We start from the raw sequence: 24,664 nt of genomic DNA, 5'->3' as shown, positions 1-24,664 counted from the left end.
CTTTGGCAGTAGTCAGGGGCCCACTTCCTCCCGAAAACACACAAGTGGGCTGGTTTTTCATGTACCTCAACCACACTGAACAATGAGCATGCACGAGAACTCATGCAAACCCTTCCGCTGGCATACAGCGCCTACATTAAAATATACACACACTGTTCTGAAACCATTGTCGTGGAAACATTTGGTCAATCATATTTCACAAATACCGGAGCATGTGAGTTCAAATAGACTTTTTATTACTTCATAATAAAAGCGGAGCTGGATCATGAATACAACTGCCTTTCAGTCTTGGCACAGAATACTTTATACATTTGTCCTCTTTACGTCATACTCATAGTAACTCTTCTTAATAGCTCATCACCTCTGGCATTTAGCCACCGCCATCATATTGCCTTCATATTAGGACATGGAACCTGTAGTCATGGTCTAACTCTCAAGCTGAGTGAAGGGGTATTTTCAGAAAACGCCTACAGAGTGTGACTTCCTTTTTAACTAACATACAGCGAGTCTATTCTAGAACAGCAGACCTCACCAAAGGAAATCTCTTCTCCATCTTCTTTACTCTCTCTCTCTTCTCTGTGTGTTTTCACGAGTCTAGCTAGTTACCAGTCAGTCACTTAGAGATAGGTAGGACGTACAGCCAGAGGAAACAAACATACAACTCCTAACAGAGATGTCTGGTGGTCCCCTCTCCTCCTTCTCCAAACAGGGAATACTCCTACTCTCTATACTCCACTATGGTTAGTATTGTATGGAATCTTTACTTTCTGCTGCTCCTGTTTTGTATCAATTACATTTGCTTGCTTGCATGATAAAGTTAGGAATAATAGTTAAATGGTTAACTTCCTTGGTTTTTAACTCTAACTTTAACCCTTATCCTAAACTTAACCTTTACCCCAACCATTATTCTAAACCTAACCTTAACTTAACCTTAGCAATCAGTTGCTTATCAACTGATAGTTTGTTGATAGTATGACCATCTGGAGATCATCTACAGCGCATTCAGAAAGTATTCAAACCCCTTCCCTATTCCCAATTTTCTTAAGTTACAGAATTATTCTAAAATGGAATAAATAAATCCACATTCTCATCAATCTACACACAATACCCCATAATGACAATGCGAAAACAGGTTCTTACAATTTCTTGAAAAATGATTTAAAATAAAAATGATTCCTTACTTACATAAGTATTCAGATCCTTTGCTAAGAGACTCGAAATTCAGCTCAGGTGCATCCTGTTTCCATTGATCATCCTTGAGATGTTTTTAACAACTTGATTGGAGTCCACCTGTGGTAAATTCAATTGATTGGGCATGATTTGGAAAGGCACACACCTGTCTATATAAGGTCCCACAGTTGACAGTGCATGTCAGAGCAAAAACCAAGTCATGAGGTTGAAGGAATTGTCCGAGGCACAGATCTGGGAATGGTACCAAAAAATGTCTGCAGCATTGAAGGTCCACAAGAACACAGTGGCCTCCATCATTTTTCAATTGAAGAAGTTTGGAACCACCAAAACGCTTTCTAGAGCTAGCCGCCCGGCCAAACTGAGCAATCAGGGGAGAAGGGCCTTGGTCATGGAGGAGACCAAGAACCCGATGGTCACTCTGACATAGCTCCAGAGTTCCTCTGTGGAGATGGGAGAAACTTCCAGGACAACCATCTCTGCAGCACTCCACCAATCAGGCCTTGGAGTTTGCCAAAAAACACCTAAAGGACTCTCAGATCATGAGAAACAAGATTCTCTGGTCTGATGAAACCAAGATTGAACTCTTTGGTCTGAAATCCAACCATTACATGTGGAAGAACCCTGGCACCATCCCTACGGTGCAGCATGGTGATGGCAGCATCATGCTGTGTGGATGTTTTTCAGTGAAAGGGACTGAGAGACTAGTCAGGATCAAGGGAAAGATGAACAGAGCAAAGTACAAAGAGATCCTTCATGAAAACCTGCTCCAGAGCGCTCAGGACCTCAGACTGGGGCGAAGGTTTGCCTTCTGACAGGACAACGACCCTAAGCACACAGCCAAGACAACACAGGAGTGGCTTTGGGACAAGTCTCTGAATGTCCTTGATTGGCCAGCCAGAGCTCGGACTTCAACCTGATCGAACATCTCTGGAGAGACCTGAAAATAGCTGTGCAGCGACGCTCCCCATCCAACCTGACAGAGCTTGAGAGGATCTGCAGAGAAGAATGGGAGAAATAGCACAAGTACAGGTGTGCCAATCTTGTAGCGTCAAACCCAAGAAGACTTGATGCTGTAATCGCTGCCAAAGGTGCTTCAACAAAGTACTGAGTAAAGCAGGCCTGTGGCAACTCCAGTCCACGGGGGCCTGATTGGTGTCACAGTTTTGCCCCAGCTAACACACCTGACTCCAATAATCAACTAATCATGATCTTCAGTTTTAAATGCAAATAGTTTAAATCAGCTGTGTTTGCTAGGGATGGAGGAAAAGTGTGACACCAATCAGGCCCCCGACGACTGGAATTGCCCAGGCCTGGAGTATAGGGTCTGAATGCTTATGTAAATATTATATTTCAGTTTTGTATTTTTTATACATTTGCACACATTTATAAAAACCTGTTTTTTCTTTGTATTTATGGGGTATTGTGTATAGATTGATGAGGGAAAAAACAATTTAATCCATTTTAGAATAAGGTTGTAACATAATAAGATTTGGAAAACGTCAAGGGGTCTGAATACTTTCTGAATGCACTGTATATGGGACTATCCAAATAAAATGTGAGCAAATAACTCTTGCATAGTAAATTACACTGCAGGACAAGAACAACTGCTGTTATGTTCTACATATTAAAGTTTGCTTTGTTGTAACTGTATCATTCTATTATTTTATTCTTACTTAATGAAAGACATTGTTTAAAGGTTAATAATATGACTAATAGTAGACTACCATGAATTTATTATGTTGCCCATGCAGTGTATGTATCACGGCTCAGTATATTGACCCAGATTGACACAGGAGGCGGATAGTACAGTTCTCAGATGATTTACTGTGCACACGGGGCAGGTCGAGGACAGTGTCGTAACGTTGCTATCATTAATGTTCGACTGTTATTTTATCAAATCACTTAACTGTGTTTAATTATTAAAATGATTAAATTAATCATGTAACAATTAACTCATTAGTAATCTTGGGACACCACGGGAAAAGTTATTGAACGAGTTACTGACTAAACTCTAAAGATATGCACTACCGTTCAAAAGTTTGGGGTCACTTAGAAATGTCCTAGTTTTTGAAAGAAAAACACATTTTTTGTACATTAAAATAACATCAAATTGATCAGAAATACAGTGTAGACATTGTTAATGTTGTAAATGACTATTGTAGCTGGAAACAGCAGATGTTTAATGAAATATCTACATAGGCGTACAAAGTACCATTATCAGCAACCATCACTGAAAATCTCGTACAACGCTGTGCACTACTCCCTTCACAGAACAGCACAAACTGGCACTAAGCAGATTAGAAAGAGAAGTGGGAAGCCCCAGTGCACAACTGAGCAGAGGACAAGCACATTAGAGTATCTAGTTTGAGAAACAGACGCATCACAAGTCCTCAACTTGGCAGCTTTATTAAATAGTACCCGCAGAACACCAGTCCTATTGCTCAGTTGTGCACCGGGGCCTCCCACTCCTCTTTCTATTCTGGTTTGAGCCAGTTTGCGCTGTTCTGTGAAGGGAGTAGTACACAGCGCTGTACGAGATCTTCAGTTTCTTGGCAATTTCTCACATGGAATAGCCTACATTTCTCAGAACAAAAATAGACTGTTGGGTGTCAGAAGAAAGTTATTTGTTTCTGGACATTTTGAGCCTGTAATCGAACTCACAAATGCTGATGCTTCAAATACACAACTAGTCTAAAGAAAGCCAGTCTTATTGCTTCTTTAATCCAAACAACCATTTTCAGCTTTCCTAACATAATTGCAAAATGGTTTTCTAATGATCAATTAGCCTTTTAAATGATAAACTTAAATTAGCTAACACAATGTGCCATTGGAACACAGGCGTGATGGTTGCTGATAATTGGCCTCTGTACACCTATGTAGATATTCCGTAAAAAATCTGCGGTTTCAAATCAAATCAAATTTTATTGGTCACATACACATGTTTAGCAGATGTTAATGTGAGTGTAGCGAAATGCTTGTACTTCTAGTTCCGACCGTGCAGTAATATCTATCACAACTCAAGATATTGACCCAGATGCAGACACAGCTACAATAGTCATTTACAACATTAATGATGTCTACACTGTAATTCTGATCAATTTGATGTTATTTTAAGTCCCACCAACCATTTCCCACATTATTTACGTTAGAAATATCGTTTCAATGTCCAACCTTTTGATGTTACAGTACTGCAAAATTTCTCTCTGTTGCAATAAAGGGATTTTTTACTTCCATTTCTGCGTAGTGAGAGAGAGTTCCTGTAAGGTATTTGTGACAGTCATAAAACTGGCCAACTCCCCCAACTTCCCCCCCTTCCTCTCTAGTGGGGGAGGGGGATCTCTCTGATCCTCACCCAGGAGGGAAAGTCATGACAACAGGCAGGGGTTCGGGATCAGGTCAGAGTCAGGCAGGTACAGGACGGCAGGCAGGCTTGGGGTCAGGGTAGGCAGAAATGTCAGAACCGGGAAAACTAGGAAACAGAACTTGAGAAACAGGAAGACAGGAAAGCACGCTGGTAAGACCTGACAAGTCAAGACGTACTGGCAACAGACAAACAGAGAACACAGGTATAAATACTCTGGAGATAGTGGGGAAGATGGGTGACAACTGGAGGGGGGTGGAGACAAGCACAAAGACAGGTGAAACAGATCTTGGTGTGACAGTATGATGCATTTCTGGTGCATAATTACACAGTAAACAGATTATGTAATAATAATAATAAAAACAAGTAATAGTAAAAATAATAATAGTAAAATTAATAATAACATTAATAATAATAATAGTAATACATGGTATTTATATGGCACTTTCAAGGATCCAAAGTCTCTTACATGTGGTGTTTGCATTTCCACATAGATGATTTGTACTAAGACTTGAGCAGAGGAGCATTTATTGATAAAGATCCACCCCCACTTCTCTTTTTCTGTAATCTCATCCTGTTCTGCTGAATGTGGGGGAGGAGTGGACTTTAATAAAGTAAAGTAGACCCACACACTCAAATATGTAAAGATATGTTAAATGCAGAGATGTAAAGTGTCATACAGTATATATAAACTTGGAAAGTGCTATTTAAATTAAATCCATTATTACCTATTCATTGATGGGGTAAGACTTTACATTGCAGTAAATTATTGTGTCATTATTTGTGTAGGCACACTGTAGGTACACTGTGTACAGTCTATCATGAGTAATTACAATACTTTCTACACTGTACTTTCATTAACAATAATTACACAGTAATAAGAGCCCTGTAGTGTAAAGTGTAACCATTGATCAATGTCAGAATGTCATGTTGTGTACTTGTGTGTTTCAGGTGTGGGTATTTCTCTGTTCAACAAAGCAGTGGGGGACTCAGTGGAGCTGCCCTCAGGCTTAGAAAGGGAAGGTATCAATTCAATGGAGTGGAAGTATAGAAAAATGGTCATTGCAGAATTTGATGGGAACGTTTCCTTACCAAGATCACAGTTTGAGGGGAGACTGGAGATGAACGACAGTAACTTCAGTTTAACAATCCAAGAACTGACACTGCAAGACTCAGGGGAATTTCTAATTTCTGCCGCATCAAACAAAGGAGGCCAGATCCCAACCAAGACCATCCATATTCAAGTCCATGGTAGGCTGCTTTGTGTTATTCCATCGTTTTATCTTGTATTGTCTTTCTCCGGAAGGTATGGTCCATTTAGAATAATTATCTCTCCTTCTCTCTCTCTCATTTTCTCTCTCTGTTTCGCTCTCTCTCGCTCTTGCTCTCTCTCTCTCTCTATCTCAGAGCCTATATCCAAGGTGGAGATCCAGAAGGAGATCAAGCTATTGGCCAACCAGTCCTGTTCAGTGTGGCTGCTGTGCAACGTGTCAGTCGGCTCCAACCTCTCCTACACCTGGGAGAGAGGGAATGAGACGTACAGGGACGACCAGCAGATACACTTCTCTCTGTCACCAGCAGACGGAGACATCAGTGTAACCTGCAACGGCTCCAACCCAGTCAGTCGGAAATCTGCCTCAGCAACAGTAAAGTGTAGTAATGACACAACCACCCCAGGTAACTAGATATGATAACAATCCACCATCCACTTTTCATATAGTGTGCTTCTATGCTTATGTTGTGAAATATAATATACAGTATTATGTAGTACATGTGATGACATTGAGTAGATATAATATACAGTATCATATAATATATGTGATGACATTGGGTAGACATAATATACAGTATTATGTAGTACATGTGATGACATTGGGTACATATAATATACAGTATTATGTAATACATGTGATGACATTGGGTAGATGTAATATGTAACTCTGTAGGCTTTAGCGTATTGCATAGTCTAATCCAGTGGTTCCCAGCTCCAGTCCTCCAGTACCCCCAACAGTACACATTTGTATTGTAGCCCCGGTGACAAGCACACCTGATTCTACTTGTCATTAATCATCAGGCCCTCAATGAGTTAATTCAGGGTTTTTTTTGTCCGGGGCTACAACAGAAAATGTGTGCTGTTGGGGGTACTAGAGGACTGGAGTTGGGAACCACTTCAGTGTTTCTTAATCCTGGTCCTGGGGACCCAAAGGGGTGCACATTTTAGTTGTTGCCCTAACACTACACACGTGATTCCACTAAGGTATGATGATGAGTTGATTAGTGGAATCATGTCTAGGGCAAGAAATAAAATGTGTATCCCTTTGGGTCTCCATGACCAGGTTTAAGAAACACCAGTCTAATCACATTTGTGTTATAGAGTATGATACATGGATGAAGTGGTGTAGGATCTACATTGTGGTCCCAGTAGGCGGCGCAGTGGTGCTGATTGTAGCTGTGGCAGTGTATTACTGCAGGGGGCGCTGTAACACGGGTATGTACAGCATATGTTGCCTCATCTATACTTAAAGTTACATTTTAGGCTCTGGAAGTATTCTTAGGATGATTATGTGGCATTGTCACGACTCCCGCCGAAGTCGGCCCCTCTCCTTGTTCGGGCGGCGTTCGGCGGTCGACGTCACCGGCTTACTAGTTGCCACCGATCGATGTTTCACTGTTCGTTTGGTTTTGTCTTTATTGTGTACACCTGTTTTTGATTTCCCTAATTATGTTCATTATTTAAACCTCTGCATTTCCTGTTTGTCTTGTCGGTGATTGTTTCCTGTTTTGTGTGGTTGGAGGTGTTTCTCCGAACTATGTATTTTTCTATGAGAAGATTTGTTGATATTTTGAGTAAACACGTTTGTTTACATTTATCCCTGTGTCCTGCGCCTGACTCCTCTACTTCTCTAAAGAAAACCATTACAGGCATGAGCATAATTTGATATTTTTTTTCAAAATGTGGGCCTTGGGGATATTATGGATATCGGAAAAAGAGTGTGGAACCTCATAAGTGTGTAATTTACACATTCTTGGGTATGTTTGTGGATAACCTGTCTATTATCTATCTGATTGGTTGATATTTTGTTCTTGTAATACATAGCAGCTCTGACTGACGACACAAGAATGAAAGATGTAAGTATGCATTGCCGTTATTATGTACAATTGAAGTCGGAAGTTTACATAAACTTAGGTTGGAGTCATTAAAACTTGTTTTTCAACCACTCCACAAATTCCTTGTTAACAAACTATAGTTTTGGCAAGTCGGTTAGGACACCTACTTTGTTCATGACACAAGCCATTTTTCCAACAATTGTTTACAGACAGATTATTTCACTTATAATTCACTGTATCACAATTCCAGTGGGTCAGAAGGTTACATACACTAACTTGACTGTGCCTTTAAACAGCTTGGAAAATTCCAGAGAATTATGTCATGGCTTTAGAAGTTTCTGATAGGCTAATTGACATCATTTGAGTCAATTGGAGGTGTACCTGTGGATGTATTTCAAGGCCTACCTTCAACCTCAGTGCCTCTTTGCTTGACATCATGGGAAAATCAAAAGAAATCAGCCAAGACCTCAGAAAAAAAATGTAGACCTCCACAAGTTTGGTTCATCCTTGGGAGCAATTTCTAAATGCCTGAAGGTACCACGTTCATCTGTACAAACAATAGTACGCAAGTATAAACACCATGGGACCACGCAACCGTCATACCGCTCAGGAAGGAGAGATGAACTCACTTTGGTGCGAAAAGTGCAAATCAATCCCAGAACAACAGCAAAGGACCTTGTGAAGATTCTGGAGGAAACAGGTATAAAAAGCATCTATATCCACAGTAAAACAAGTCCTATATTGACATAACCTGAAAGGCCGCTCAGCAAGGAAGCCACTGCTCCAAAACCGCCATAAAAAAGCCAGACTATGGTTTGCAACTGCACATGGGGACAAATATCGTACTTTTTGGAGAAATGTCCTCTGGTCTGATGAAACAAAATAGAACCTTTTGGCCATAATGACCATCATTATGTTTGGAGGAAAAAGGGGGAGGCTTGCAAGCTGAAGAACATCATCCCAACTGTGAAGCAAGGGGGTGGCAGCATCATGTTGTGGGGGTGCTTTGCTGCAGGAGGGATTGGTGCACTTCACAAAATAGATGGCATCACGAGGGAGGAAAATGATGTGTATATATTGACACAACATCTCAAGATATCAGTCAGGAAGTTAAAGCTTGGTTGCAAATGGGTCCACGCATACTTCCAAAGTTGTGGCAAAATAGCTTAAGGGCAACAAAGTCAAGGTATTGGAGTGGCCATCACAAAGCCCTGACCTCAATCCTATAGAACATTTGTGGGCAGAACTGAAAAAGCGTGTGCGAACAAGGAGGCTTACAAACCTGACTCAGTTACACCAACTCTGTCTGGAGGAATGAGCCAAAATTCACCCAACTTATTGTGGGAAGCTTGTGGAAGGCTACCTGAAATATTTGACCCAAGTTAAACAATTTAAAGGCAATGCTACCAAATACTAATTGAGTGTATTTGGGAACTTGATGAAAGAAATAAAAGCTGAAATAAATCACTCTCTACTATTATTCTGACATTTCACTTTCTTAAAATAAACTGGTGATCATAACTGACCTAAGACAAGGCATTTTTACTAGGATTAAATGTCAAGAATTGTGAAAAACTGAGTTTAAATGTATTTGGCTAAGGTGTATATCAGGATATCATAAGGTGAATGCACCAATTTGTAAGTCGCTCTGGATAAGAGCGTCTGCTAAATGACTTAAATGTAAATGTGTATGTAAACTTCCGACTTCAACTGTATGTGTATTGTATTACACTATACTTTGTACTGTAATTGCTGATTGCTGTGAAATTTTTGGCTCAAATAGGCAGTATTTTTATGTTTTTGTGCAATGTTCATCCATTTTGTTTATTGGTTTAAGTACCTTTTTCTGTTTTTATTCCAGACAAGATCAAACAGTCAGGTAATGTCTATCTATGAGAACGTAGATGATCTGGCTGTCCCAAGACTGAACACGGTGAGAGTGAGATATGAATGGTCATACCTGATATCTTTGAACATAAATAAAATTAAACAGTCTCTGCATGAAAGGGAGACTATGTAGTCTACTTAGAAATTGTCTACATTTCATAATGCTGAAACAGTTTGTTCTTGGTTGCCTGTCACATTTAGTCGCAGACTCTGTATGACAAGATCACATTTGGACGCCAGCCAGAAACCCACTGTTCTTCCTACCAGGAAGTACTGTGAGCTGAACAGGATGTGGTCATAAGTTGGGCTTCTATAGATATAGAACCCTCTGCATCCTACATGTGTACCTTCTGTGATAGATGTTACAGTTTAATTTCATCACAACCTGCACATTTCTGTTTTTATTTTCTTACTTGTTCAGAACTCCAATCCTTGTCTGTTCATGATCATTGTGTGGTACAACTTGTTATTTTCAAGATATTCAGAGTTACATAACTTTTTGTTAGGTTCTATTGCATTCTATTGTTGCATTAACTGTTTGTATTTGTGTAATAACGACTAATGGCAATTCAAGTCTTTTGTCTTGACTCTTGTAGAGTCTTTTGGACTCTACAAGAGTTGAAAACAAGTTATTTGTATTTCTATGTATTGTAGTTTAGATGTGTCTATTGTACAGTAAAACGTTTTACATTCCACAGACATGCTTTGTAGAAATTACATAGGCCACATTCACATCAATTCAGCATATGCTCACAAGCTGTCTTTTGTTGTTGTGTGAAATCAGACAATGAATAGACCTTAATACAATAATACCATCTTTACATATTGAGAGAAAGGAGAGAGCATCCTAATAAATATAACTATTTGTAGCAATCATAACGCATAGATCATATGATTCAAAGTAAAAAAAAGTGCAGTATTTGAGAAAGGCTACCTTCTAGTGATAGAAAAACAGGAATTAGAACAGAATTAATGCCGTGTTTTTATTCCAGGTGTATTATCCTCTTTAAGACATAATAATAATAGATGTATTTTAAATAGTGCTTTCATTTAAGAACCTCATAGTCGCATACAAAAACAAAGGGATCTGGCAGATTCTTGGGCGATTGGCTTCAACAGCTTCAGATGATAAGGCATTGAGGCAGTAGCTTGAGTGGGGGAGCATAGATGGTACAACCAGGGAGAAATGTCAGTCAGGGAAGATGCTCTTCATCAGGCTACAATGTTCAGCTCCTCTCTACAGGTAGACTGGGGTTTTGGTTTGACAGCTACGATGTTCAGCTCCTCTCTACTGGTAGACTAGGGTTTTGGTTTGACAGCTACAATGTTCAGCTCCTCTCTACAGGTAGGCTGGGGTTTTGGTTTGACAGCTACGATGTTCAGCTCCTCTCTATAGGTAGGTTGGGGGTTTTTCAACTCCCAAAAGTGTAGGACGCACCTGGTTGATGCTTTGACCCCTGTAAAAACACGCCAAAATATCAACACACCTTGGTACAGACATGTGATGTACATACCCACTGGTCAAACACTGGTTGAATCAACATTTTTTTCCAAAACAGTCTGTGTGAGGAGATTGAATCAACATGGAAAAGTGATTGGATTTGCAAACAACTCAGCAATGTAAGGCATTTCGTCTTTTTTCAGCTAACTTTTAACCTAAATCCAAGGACATGCAGATTTTTGGGGGTAGATTTGACATTGAATTCACATTATTTGACAACTCTAGATCTGTAAATCAAATCTAGAAGTTGAGCTGATTGGTCTGTACCCAGTGGAAAGTAGATTCTAAAGAAAAGTGACCTGGATGATAAGCATGTGAGGGACTCTATGAGAGACATAAAACAAGGCAGTGATATCTTCTATTTTCCACCTAGCACACAAAAGAGAAGTAACGCGTCTTCATTTCAGCTAAGCTAAAACATGCGTTTTTCTTATTTTTTTGTACCAAGAACTTTGAAATGCAAGAGAAAGGCCAAAATGTATTATTCCAGCCCAGGCGCAATTTTGATTTTGGCCACTAGGTGGCAGGAGTGTATGTGCAAAGTTTTGGACTGATCCACTGAACCATTGTATTTCTGTTAAAAATTTTGCATCAACACTGCAAAATGTGCCTTTTCAAGATCATAACTGTGCACTCTCCTCAAACAAATAGCATGGTATTATTTCACTGTAATAGCTACTGTAAATTGGACAGTGCAGATAGATTAACAAGAATGTAAGCTTTCTGCCAATATCAGATATGTCTATGTCCTGGGAAATGTTCTTGTTACTTACAACCTCATGCTAATCGCATTAGCCTATGTTAGCTCAACCATCCCGTGGGGGACCCAACGATCCTGTAGAGGTAAAGGGAGCATCTATTTACACACAGGGCACTGTGAAATTTGATAGAAATTAAAATGTATAGTAATTTAATTCCCACTCACCTCTGAAAATATATGTTAAAAGACATCTGAACAGAAATCCTAAGAGCAACATTACGATCCCGGGGATGCGGTTCTCCCCCTCCACCACCACGTCAGGCTTTGGCTGTTCATCTGAGGACATAGGGAGAGAAAAAATGTGTATGGTAACAAGGTAAGAACACAAAGAAGGCCTCACTTTGTTCACAAATTCAACTGCAAGCTTGACCAGCATCTACAATAATTCCTCCCTGTCTCACTGCATAACTGGCTGGCCTAATAACTCCCAGTCAAGGTTCATGAATACACCAGTTTTTCCTGGTCAGGTCATGTGTTACAGAAATAAATCCTGGCCCTAGAAATGACTGTACCTTGGCATATCTCCCTCACCACCTTAGAGGCATTAGTGAGCCCGTTGCTGGAAGTACATTTGATGATGACAGTTCTGTTGGGGCTGTAAGATGCCCAGACAACAGAGACGTGGGCATTGGGACTCCCCCTCCAGAAAGAGCCGTCAAACGAAGCTTCTGGTTCCCAAAGACAGCTGGTGTCCTCCACTGAAGAGGACCACTGAAGAGGCAACACACAGTGGCCGTCCATTGAAACACTGAATACCTAGGCTCAAAGAGACGCTCTGGACATTTGAAGAGAAACAAGGGAATGTCTTGTGAATAGATAACACATTTAAAATAAACAAAACTGGCAATGAAATTTGAATAAAGTAGAGATCAAAATGAGGAACAATTTGAAATGATTTTAAAGAACAGTTTTGCCTATAATAGGCTGGCAAACTAGTGAAATGTAAAACGTAAAATTCCCAAACTTGTGTAGAATGTGACTTACGTCCAATAAGTTAAATTTTTGGGGACCCTTGGCATTTTGGCTCACTTGCGCCCCTAGAGGCAAATTATGCATAAATCCTACAGAGCGCAACTTTAAAACAGGGCACAGTTGTGATTGAGACCCTTACCTGTCACAGTGAGCCATACCTTATTGATCTGCTGCTCCCCCTGACTGTGTGTTTGGAGAACAGAGTAAACCATGTCATTCCCTCTCCGAACATCTCTGATCTCCAAGTCATCAGATTCAGATACATACAGGAATTTAACTACTATTTTTATTTTCTACCTCAGAGTCTGATTGTGTTGTGCTGTTCTCTCTCCAGTCTCTCCAGTCGTATCTCCTGGATCCTCTACATCAGTCCTAGTAGGAGTGGTTGTGGGTCTGGTTGTTGCTGGTGTTCTACTGGTCATTCTCCTGGTCCTGCTGGTGAGATATCAAACAGCAAAGGTGAGACTTTTACTATGTCTCATTTAATACAAAACATTCTATTACATGTTTCGGAGAGAAATGTCAACATATAATTGTCAGAAGAATTTTCTATTCTAATGATAATAATTAACAATCAATAAGCTTTGACCAATCCCCAAGGTTTGTAAGACAATGGGTTAATAATAATTAGGCAAAGACTCAGCTTCTGCAAAAGGTTCGTACAGTTTATTCAGAGAACGTTCTGAAGTCCATTACACAAAGACATTCATTTTATCCTCCCTCCTCACTTACGCACATACCTACACATAAACATACACACTAACAGTAGGTGAATTGTATCCCTCCCTGGAGTTCTCATCACTGTTAATCACTAGCCAGTGCTGTCTGTTCCTTTCCCCCGAGATTAGGGGGACCTTGAGGGTTACTCCCTGTTTTCTCCTAAGTCTCTCCACGTCGGGTCAAACACATGTCTACAGTTCTCTTAGGCCCACTAATACACACACACATTTCTCTTCCTCCCAGGCCTCTACTAGACCTTATGGGACTTACGTTCAGCACTTTAATTTTTCATTACACATGCTACATAACTACTAATTACTAATCAGTTACATTTCAGGGTTGGATTCTTTAATCACTTACCTTTAACATATTATTCCCTTATCAATAATATAAAAAGGTTACTGTTTCAACAGAATATTCTGGTGAGAACACCTGCCTCTCAACTATATTGATACATACAGTATAACATCTTCTCTGTACTTCTTAAGCTGAGTATCTCTCTCCATGTAGGCCCCCTCAGCCCCAGAGCACCAACCAGGACCCCCAACAGGACCAAGGATCTGGGTATACACATCAGCAGCATGGTCAGTCTCTCAGCCAAGACCTCTACCAGTCTCCTCTCTGTAACCACATACACTGACTGATCAACATCCACTTTGTATAATAACATGTTACCATAATCTGTCCCTAGACAAGCTGAGGGACAACCAACCTAACTAACCTGTCTCTCTCTTCTTTGACCAACAGGTGACACTAAATCTAAGATCCAATCAATGCCCCAGACAACAATGATAATGGTTGTGTAATGTAATGTTTTCAGTGTGAATGTGCAGTAGTCGCTGCTCTTAATTTAATATGAAATTGTAGAGTTTGACTAAGTTGAGGTGTTTGTGTATTATCTCTCAGATGCTGCAGGTGCTTCTGCTGCTGGACCAAGTCATGTGACTTACGCCCAGATTCAACTGAACAAGTTGAACAGGTTCACATACACCTTAGCCAAATACATTTAAACTCAGTTTTTCACAATTCCTGACATTTAATCCTAGTAAAAATTCCCTGTTTTAGGTCAGTTAGGATCACCACTTTATTTTAAGAAAGTGAAATGTCAGAATAATAGTAGAGAGAATGATTTATTTCAGCTTTTATTTATTTCATCACATTCCCAGTGGTTCAGCAGTTTACATACACTCAATTAGTATTTGGTAGCATTGCCTTTAAATAGTTTAACTTGGGTCAAACATTTCGGGTAGCATTCCACAAGCTTCCCACAATAAGTTGGGTGAATTTTGGCCCATTCCTCCTGACAGAGCTGGTGTAACTGAGTCAGGATTCTAGGCCTCCTTGCTCCCACAATATTTCTATAGGATTGAGGTCAGGGCTTTGTGAAGGCCACTCAAATACTTTGACTTTGTTGTCCTTAAGCCATTTTACCACAATTTTGGAAGTATGCTTGGGGTCATTGTCCATTTGGAAGACCCACTTGTGATCAAGCTTTAACTTCCTGACTGATGTCTTGAGATTTTGCTTCAACATATCCACATAATTTTCCTTCCTCGTGATGCCATCTATTTTGTGAAGTGCACCAGTCCCTCCTGCAGCAAAACCACCTCACAACATGATGCTGCCACCCCCGCGCTTCACGGTTGGGATGGTGTTCTTCGGCTTGCAAGCCTCCCCCTTTTTCAACCAAACATAATGATGGTCATTATGGCCAAACAGTTCTTTTTTTGTTTCATCAGACCAGAGGACATATCTCTAAAAAGTATGATCTTTGCCCCCATGTGCAGTTGCAAACCATAGTCTGGCTTATTTATGGCAGTTTTGGAGCAGTGGCTTCTTCCTTGCTGAGCTGCCTTTCAGGTTATGTCGATATAGGACTAATTTTACTGTGGATAAAGATACTTTTGTACCTGTTTCCTCCAGCATCTTCACACGGTCCTTTGCTGTTGTTCTGGGATTGATTTGCACTTTTCGCACCAAAGTACGTTCATGTCTAGGAGACAGAACTATGGCGGCTGCGTGGTCCCATGGTGTTTATACTTGCGTACTATTGTTTGTACATGAATGTGGTACCTTCAGGCATTTGGAAATTGCTCCCAAGGATGAACCAGACTTGTGGAGGTCTACATTTTATTTTCTGACGTCTTGGCTGATTTTTTTTATTTCCCATGATGTCAAGCAAAGAGGCACAGAGTTTGAAGGTAGGCCTTGAACTACATCCACAGGTACACCTCCAATTGACTCAAATTATGTCAATTAGCCTATCAGAAGCTTAAAAAGCCATGACACCATTTTCTGGAATTTTCCAAGCTGTTTAAAGGCACAGTCAACTTAGTGTATGTAAACTTCTGACCCACTGGAATCGTGATACAGTGAATTATAAGTGAAATAATCTGTCTGTAAACAATTGTAGGAAAAATGACTTGTGTCATGTACAAAGTAGATGTCCTAACCTACTTGGCAAAAATATAGTTTGTTAACAAGAAATTTGTGGAGTGGTTGAAAAACGAGTTTTAATGATTCCAACCTATGTGTATGTAAACTTACGACTTCCGACTTCAACTGTGTATATAAAAAGCCATATCTCAGACTGGCCAATAAAAACAAAAGATTAAGATGGACAAAAGAACACAGACACTGGACAGAGGAACTCTGCCTCGACGGCCAGCATCCCGGATTCACCTCTTCACTGTTGACGTTAAGACTGGTGTTTTGCGGGTACTATTTTAGTGACCCCAATGTTTTGAACGTTAGTTTTTCTTTGCAACTTTGCCTAGAAGGCCAGCATCCCGTAGTCGCCTCTTCACTTTTGACATTGAGACTGGTGTTTTGTGGGTACAATTTAATGAAGCTGCCAGTTGAGGACTTGTGAGGCGTCTGTTTCTCAAACTAGACACTCTAATGTACTTGTCCTCTTGCTCAGTTGTGCACCGGAGCCTCCCACTCCTCTTTCTATTCTGGTTAGAGACAGTTTGCGCTGTTCTGTGAAGGGAGTAGTACACAGCATTGTACGAGATCTTCAGTTTCTTGGCAATTTATCGCATGGAATAGCCTTCATTTCTCAGAACAAGAATAGACTGACAAGTTTCAGAAGAAAGTCTTTGTTTCTGGCCATTTTGAGCCTGTAATCGAACCCACAAATGCTGATGCTCCAGATACTCAACTAGCCTAAAGAAGGCCAGTTTTATTGCTTCTTTGATCAGCACAACAGTTTTCAGCTGTGCTAACATAATTTGCAAAGTGTTTTCTAATGATCAATTAGCCATTTAAAATGATAAACTTGGATTAGCTAGCACAACGTGCCATTAGAACACAGGAGTGATGGTTGCTAAAAAAGGCCTCTGTACGCCTATGTAGATATTACGCCAATCTGGCACCCCTCATAAAATCTGACATAGCACCAGCATCCCAAAGTATTAAGCGAAAACAAGCATAGAAAACAGCATTGGCATTAATAAAAAAAAAACATAAAGCTACTGTTATAATATAAGTATTTCAGTGACAACCTAGTTGATTAACAATATTGGGTTGTTAACAAGTTTTTTTTTCTAAATATATGTGAGACACAAAAAAAGTTCAAAATGTAGTGCTCCAATAACTTTCAAAAGATTGTTCTGAAGTTTGCCCCCCAAAAACTGTATTTTCCTTTAAATGAAGTCGCACAAAAATGTGTATTTTCCTACGAATGAATTCGCACAAAAACGTATGAAATCTGCTGAAATACTTGTTTTGTCAGACAGATAGACTGTAGTGAGGTCATTGTGTCATTTCTGAGAAACAGATGCAGGTTGCCGCAGAGACCAATAGACACAGGAAGAGACATCACCACAAGATGTTATCTGAAACAAAGAAGGTGGCCATTGTCAGTAAGCTAGGACCCACTTCCTCCTGAAAACGCACAAGTGGACATGTGTTTCATGTGCCTCAGCCACACTAAGCAATGAGCATGGAAGATATCTCATGCAAACCCTTCTGCAGGCATACGACGCCGACATGAAAATGCACACACACACTGTTCTGATACCATCAGCCTGACAGTAACAGACCCCAAACACACCCACTCCTCGTGGTCTAACTCTCCAGCTGAGTGAAGGGGTATTTTCAGAGAACCACTATAGAGTGTGACTTCCTTTTCAACTAACATACAGGGATTATTTTCTAGAACAGCAGCCCTCATCAAAAGAAGTCTCTTCTCTCTCTTCTCTGCGTGTTTTGGTGAGTCTAGCTAGCTACTAGTCAGTCACAGAGAGATAGGGAGGGCGTAAAGACAGATGAAACAGACATACAACGCCTAACAGAGATGTCTGGTGGTCCCCTCTCCTCCTTCTCCAAACAGGGAATACTCCTACTCTCTATCCTCCACTATGGTTAGTATTGTATGGATTCTTTACTTTCTGCTGCTCATGTTTTGTATCTATTAAATGTGCTTGCTTGCATGATAAAGTTAGGAATACAGTTAAACAATTAACTTCTTTGTTGGTTTTTATATGGTGTGTTGAATGTACTGTAGAATGACTAGTCATCAGTGATTGCGTGTTAAAGTGTTACTTGCATGATAAAGTTAGGAATACAGTTAGCTTTTGCTAACCTCCTTGTTAGTTTTTTTGTAGTTTCTCCTACAGTATATTGATGCTACATTTTTTTATGAAACACGTTCACATATATTTGATGCGAGTGTAATTGGTGTAGTTGGGTCAACAACTTTTGCAGTGCTTCCAGAAGCAAGGTATCTTATGATCCTCTGCTAGACGCAGATGATTCATTTAATTTAACCTGTTGGGGGTAGGGGGCAGTATTGACACGGCCGGATAAAAAACGTACTCGATTTAATCTGGTTACTACTCCTGCCCAGTAACTAGAATATGCATATAATTAAGAGTGTGCTCCTAATCTCAGCTCGTTACCTGTATAAAAGACACCTGGGAGCCAGAAATCTTTCTGATTGAGAGGGGGTCAAATACTTATTTCCCTCATTAAAATGCAAATCAATTTATATAATTTTTGACATGGGTGTTTCTGGATATTTTTGTTGTTATTCTGTCTCTCACTGTTCAAATAAACCTACCATTAAAATTATAGACTGATCCTTTCTTTGTCAGTGGGCATTTGATCACACCCATACATTTCGGGAATGGGATAAGATTCCAGAAATGATCCATGTGAACAAAATGTTTATTTCTCTCAAATTCTGTGCACAAATTGGTTTACATCCCTGTTAGTGAGCATTTCTCCTTTGCCAAGATAATCCATCCACCTGACAGGTGTGGCATATCAAGAAGCTGATTAAACAGCATGATCATTACACAGGTGCATCTTGTGCTGGGGACAATAAAAGGCAACTCTAAAATGTGCAGTTTTGTCACACAACACAATGCCACAGATTACTTAAGTTTTGAGGGCGGGTGCAATTGGCATGCTGACTGCAGGAATGTTCACCAGGGTTGTTGCCAGATTATTTAATGTTCATTTCTCTACCATAAACCACCTCCAACATCGTTTTAGATAATTTGGCAGTACGTCTAAACGGTCTCACAACCGCAGCTCAAGACCTCCACATCCGGTGCTGAGGAGCATTTCTGTCCATAATAAAATGTATTTAAATTGACTGATTTCCTTAAATTAACTGTAACTCAGTAAAAACATGCATTTCTAGATTAAACACTTATTAAGATTATCCCTATCTGAATAAACAGGTGCAAACTCTGCGCCCGGTGAACCTCTTCCTCTTTCTTTAGGGACCTGGGCTGAAGACCCTCCAAAAGACCAGTATGGGTTGAAGGGAGGTTCGGTGTGTCTGGCTGTTGCAGAACCACCTGATCAACTCAAAGGAATTACATGGAACTTCCAAAAGGATGTAATAGTGGATAAAAAAGACATCTCTCCTAAATACAAGGAGAAGGTGGATTATAATCCAATGAACCACACTCTGTGCATTAAGAATCTGACAGACACAGACAGTGGAATTTACATTGCAAATGCAAAGAAAATAGATTGGACAGATTCAACGTCTTCATATAGACTTAAGGTGTTGGGTGAGTTTAGTGGTTTTTTTGTGTGTTTTGGTAGTCGGCTATGTTTCTGTTTTGTTTCAAAAAGATAATCTCCTTTAAAGTGTCTTCACCAGTCATACATGTAAAATGTATCTTTCTGAACTGTATTGGTTGTTGTAGAAGCTGTTCCCATTCCAGCCATGCAGGTGACCTACTCCAACTCAAGTACAGGACTTTGTAACATCACAGTGAATTGTTCAGGCTGGATGTTTTCTGTCTGTGATGGAGGTCAGTGCCCACTGTACCAGGATTTTCTGTCAGTCTCTGAGGTCAACATCACCGTCTCCAGTGGTAATGGATTCATCCAGTGTATCGTCAACAATCATGTCAACGCAGAGGCCAGATCACAACGCATGAAGGACATATGTAAGTTTAATTAACTCACTTCCACTTTGTGAATTCCTCTAGCATTATAAAAAAAATCAACAAAGTTGTAATATCATTGCAGTTATATTCTTCTTAAGCAAAAATGTGGATATGCTGTTTTTTGTGTATGTAAATGAGTGTGTCTGTGTGTGTGTGACATCTCAGGTATTGGTGAGAAGAAGAGGATCGCTGCAGCATCACTAGTTGGCATCATTGTGTGCATTGTTACTGGTGGATTATTCTTAGTTGGTGTAGGATGCATCATATCAACCAGAAGATCCCCTAAAGAAATACTACCACTTAAGGTACCCTCTCATTAATCTATGTTTAAACAACCGTAGAGTCTATTGACGCACCGGTGCGTAACTATATGTAAAATAATAATAAAATCCACGTTCAAATCTGTCAGGTTAACCTGTTACATCTAGGGGGCAGTAATTTCACGGCTGGATAAAAAACGTACCCGATTTAATCTGATTATTAGTCCTGCCCAGAAACTGGAATATGCATATAATTATTAGCTTTGGAGAGAAAACACTCCAAAGTTTCTGAAACTGTTTGAATGGTGTCTGTGAGTATAACAGAACTCCTATGGCAGGCAAAAACCTGAGATGCTTCTGTTCAGGAAGTACCCTGTCTGAACATTTCTTGCCCTTCTTTATTATCTCTGTCGTTTACAAAGGATCTCTGCTCTTACGTGACAATTCTCACGTCAACAATGGAGTCTCACAGCCCGGGAAAAACAGGAATGATGTCATTCAAAGCCCTGGCTGAAGCACACGAGAGCAAATGCTGAGTGGTCAGTCAATGGACTAAGCCTTAGGCGCGTGACACGCCCCGCCCCCGGCTTTTGGTTTTTTCCTCAGTTTACAGACAGGCAGATTCCCGGTCGGAATATTATCGCTTCTCTACGAGATAAATTGCATAAATATTGGTTTTAAACAGCGGTTGACATGCTTCGAAGTACGGTAATGGAATATTTCGAAATTTTTTGTCATATTTTGCGTCATGCTCGTGGCCGAGATTTAGCGTTGGGATAGTGTCTAGAACGCACGAACAAAACGTCGCTGTTTGGATATAACGATGGATTATTTGGGACCAAACCTACATTTGTTATTGAAGTAGAAGTCCTGGCAGTGTATTCTGATGAAGAACAAGCAAGGTAAGAACATTTTTCTTATAGGAAATGTGATTTTGGTGAAGGCTACACTGGGTGGGTGTCTAAATAGCTAGCCCTGTAACGCCGGGCTATGTACTTACATTATTGCAAAATGTGCTTCATCCGAAAAGCTATTTTAAAATCGGACATATCGAGTGCATAGAGGAGTTCTGTATCTATAATTCTTAAAATAATTGTTATGCTTTTTGTGAACGTTTATCGTGAGTAATTTAGTAAAATCACCGGAAGTGTTCGGTGGGAATGCTAGTTCTGAACGTCACATGCTAATGTAAAAAGCTGGTTTTTGATATAAATATGAACTTGATTGAACAGACATGCATGTATTGTATAACACAATGTCCTAGGTGTGTCATCTGATGAAGATCATCAAAGGTTAGTGCTGCATTTAGATATGGTTTGGGTTTATGTGACATGATATGCTAGCTTGAAAAATGGCTGTGTGATTATTCCTGGCTGGGTACTCTGCTGACATAATCTAATGTTTTGCTTTCGCTGTAAAGCCTTTTTGAAATCGGACAGTTTGGTTAGATAAAGGAGAGTCTTGTCTTTAAATAGCTGTAACATAGTCATATGTTTGAAAAGTGTAAGTTTTCGGATTTAGAGGAGTTTGAATTTCGCGCCCCGCCCATCATTGGATATTGGAGCAGACGTTCCGCTAGCGGAACGTGTAGATGTAAGAAGTTAAGCTGGGCTGCATCTCAATCAACCGTAGATACGGAAGGCCGCTATAGGCGGATGTGGTAGATTGAGATGCAGCCCTTGCTACAGCAGTGTTTGTCAGACCATGAGACATCCCTGAAATCGGTTGTCTCAGGAAAACGTCTGTAGCGTCTGAACGGTTTTGGCTACAAACGTGACCCCACTGTAGAAAGGGGAGATTTTTTTTCTCCATTTTGCTCTACGACCTGTTTGAAGGTAACCGATACTTATTTAAAAAATGTATGGAAGTATGGAGGTATAGTTAAATATGTGGGGGGAAAAAAGCTAATATATTTGCTGAGATTTCTTGTATCTCCTAGATATAGGACAGACACTTCAAAACCTTACTCCTTAATTATTTTTAACAGTCTTTTTTGTCATTTATGAATGTGTTATTCAATGCGTTTCTATGGGATTTGGGACTAAAGGCCAAATTCAATATTTTATCAAAACATTTACAAATTCAATATCAAATAGCTAAATGATGCATGGTATGACCATGTTAAAACAATTCCCCCACCGCCCAACATCTTAGAGTCTAGAGAATTTTAAACAATGATAATTTGCATGTTATGATTACTCATCTCCTAACAGGCCGTTGTTCCAGAAGTTGACAACCCAGTGAGCGCTGTACCAGGAAGACCAGAACCACAGAACACCCCTGGATCTGAGGTGACATCTATCTACGTCACTGCTGGGAGACCAGGAGCAGTACCAGCAGTAGCAGAAGGAGAAGAGGGCCATCCAGGGGACAAAGAGTACACTTCATCAGAAGAGAGGAAAGAACCACAGTCCCCCCCACAGGCAGAGACACTCTACAGCACCCTACAGATACCAGTTGCAGCACAGCGCCACCCAGTGGGCAAAGGAAATAATCTAAAGAAACCAGAGACGGTGTACTACACAATAGAAGATTACCCCTCCATCTTCTCAGAGACCCACTGATGTTACTTTGATTAAGATTTAACCCATAGACTCAGGTACTGAATGCAAACACAGGGGAAATTATGAAGGAGAGAGAATTATGATAATGGATTTTTTTTGTTGTTGTCTGATTTCATCCGTATTTATAGTGGCAATCTGCAATTCCTTTGTACTTTTAAATTCATTGTATATAACTATTGATCCATGCTGAATACATATGCTTTTTTATCTCCATTGTTTGTAAAAATTGTATTTGTAAAAAAATTGGTGGCAGGGTACCCGCGTTGTTATGATTTAAACTGCAGATTTCCCCTTTAGTGATAAAATGTTTTACATACTGTTATTTTCTGTAAACAAAAATGAAACCATGCAGATGAATACAGTAGCGCTGTACATGCTTTAAAAAAGTGTTTATATACAAAACAGCAGTTTGAAAATGGGAAGCCCATCCATTCAGTCAATCAATCAAATCGACCAACCAATAAATCAATACATAAACCAATCATTCAGTTAATAAAAAAATCAAGCAAGTTACAGCCTACCGAGTATGTAATAATGTTTCTTTTTTAATACATACTGTATGTCTAATTATTTCATACGATGAGAATTCATATTTACAAATATAACTATAAAAAGTATCTGTCACATCCAGCTGGTTATGTGGAGGAACTACAGATATGGCAGTCAATTATGACTAAAAGCATTTGTCCTGTGGACAAAAGCTCACATATCGGAGTGGCTGCAGATCTGGATTTTCTGGAAACCCGATAATAGTTTATTTATTTAGATGCTGTCTACTCCGCTGCCTACATAGCTGCTGCTAAACTTTCCACTGCCATTAGCCTACATCATCACACAAAACGCAGATTGTTTTTGCTCCAATGCAATGTGTAGGGACTGCGTCCTGCTTGTGCAACTGCAATTGCAATTAAAACAGAGAAGGTTGTAACCTTCATAAAGGCCTTGACTGTTTGTTCAAACGAGACAGAGACTTAGGCTACATCATCATGGTTCAGAGGATGGTGAGTAAAGAGAGAAACGTGAAGGGAGGTTGAGTGTGAACCGCAGCTACATAGAAATAATGTGTGTATGTAAAAAGAGAATGTGATCCGGGTCTGTAGCTTTAAGAGGTTTCCAGAGCGGTGGTCCTCAAATACAGTGAAATATAGCCAGTGCTCTGCGTTAACATCCACATCATACATTATGGGTTCGTTTTCCTGGACATAGATTAAGTCTAGTCCCGGACTATAAACTATGTTAAATGGAGAATCTTCATTGAATGTGCTTCTTAGTCCAGGACTGAATTGACTGGAATTTTAATGGATTTCAAACCAACCCTGTCGTTTAGTGTTACTGTTTTATGTTTTCTTCTTCACTGGAATATATGTATTGGCAGTGGTGATTTTAGCTTGTAAATCTTGGTGGGGCAAAAAATAAATGAAGTGGAATGCATGCCAGCAAAGCCACTACACAACACAACACTAAACAATACATGCATTTCACTATATCGGTGACAAACGCACAATCTGTTAGGGCCTACATAAAGCTGTCCCTACAGCAGAGTCCCAACAACAGCAGAGTCCCAACACCTTACCACTGCTACACCTGGCTATCAGCGGAGCCTCGTCTGGCAGCAGAACAGTTCATTCAGCCTCATTTACTGCCTTTAAAAAATAACATAGCTATATGCCTGACTTGCTAAACAAATGTGGTTTCTACTGACATTTGAGATGTACAAGCTATGGCATAAGGGGACGACAAGCGGATGAGAGGCAATCCGTAATTTCGATTAAGACATTAATGAGCGAGCGAGGGCGGACGTAGTCAATATAACTATTTGTTCAGCACTTTTGAAATGTAAAGCGACATAATTCAGAACATGGGCCGTTCTTATAGACCAAATTATTAGGGTGAGGAAAATTGAACGCCGTTTGGGTCTTTGCGT

The 24,664-nt window shown here is 40.0% G+C and overlaps 1 protein-coding gene and 1 long non-coding RNA gene across 10 annotated transcripts; one reads left to right on the top strand and one right to left on the bottom strand.

The window, feature by feature from the left end:
* The first annotated feature begins 476 nt into the window (after window positions 1-476).
* Window positions 477-23,260, top strand: LOC115194489 (SLAM family member 8). Of its 8 annotated transcripts, XM_029754214.1 has the most exons (7): window positions 477-740; window positions 5,504-5,803; window positions 5,960-6,229; window positions 6,927-7,040; window positions 7,650-7,681; window positions 9,522-9,593; window positions 9,749-10,734. In XM_029754214.1, exons 1-7 carry the CDS (start codon window positions 674-676, stop codon window positions 9,824-9,826), a joined length of 933 nt encoding a protein of 310 aa, XP_029610074.1. In that variant the 5' UTR covers window positions 477-673; the 3' UTR covers window positions 9,827-10,734. The 8 variants fall into 8 exon arrangements, with proteins under 8 accessions (XP_029610074.1, XP_029610076.1, XP_029610078.1 ...); XM_029754216.1 differs by having other exon boundaries at window positions 6,978-7,040; window positions 9,522-10,734; XM_029754218.1 differs by having other exon boundaries at window positions 6,975-7,040; window positions 7,653-7,681; window positions 9,522-10,734.
* On the bottom strand, window positions 11,843-13,166 carry LOC115194498 (uncharacterized). 2 transcript variants are annotated; one of them, XR_003878374.1, is made up of 5 exons: window positions 13,078-13,166; window positions 12,920-12,963; window positions 12,321-12,583; window positions 11,974-12,084; window positions 11,843-11,883 (listed from the first exon to the last, which is right to left on the bottom strand). It is a non-coding gene; the product is annotated as an uncharacterized LOC115194498 (long non-coding RNA). The 2 variants fall into 2 exon arrangements; XR_003878373.1 differs by having other exon boundaries at window positions 11,974-12,583.
* Window positions 23,261-24,664: the final 1,404 nt, after the last annotated feature.

Source organism: Salmo trutta, chromosome 5 (assembly GCF_901001165.1).
Source record: "Salmo trutta chromosome 5, fSalTru1.1, whole genome shotgun sequence".
Lineage (NCBI taxonomy): Eukaryota > Metazoa > Chordata > Actinopteri > Salmoniformes > Salmonidae > Salmo > Salmo trutta.
The sequence above is the reverse complement of the archived record's forward strand: the minus strand, read 5'-3'. Positions and strand labels throughout refer to the sequence as shown.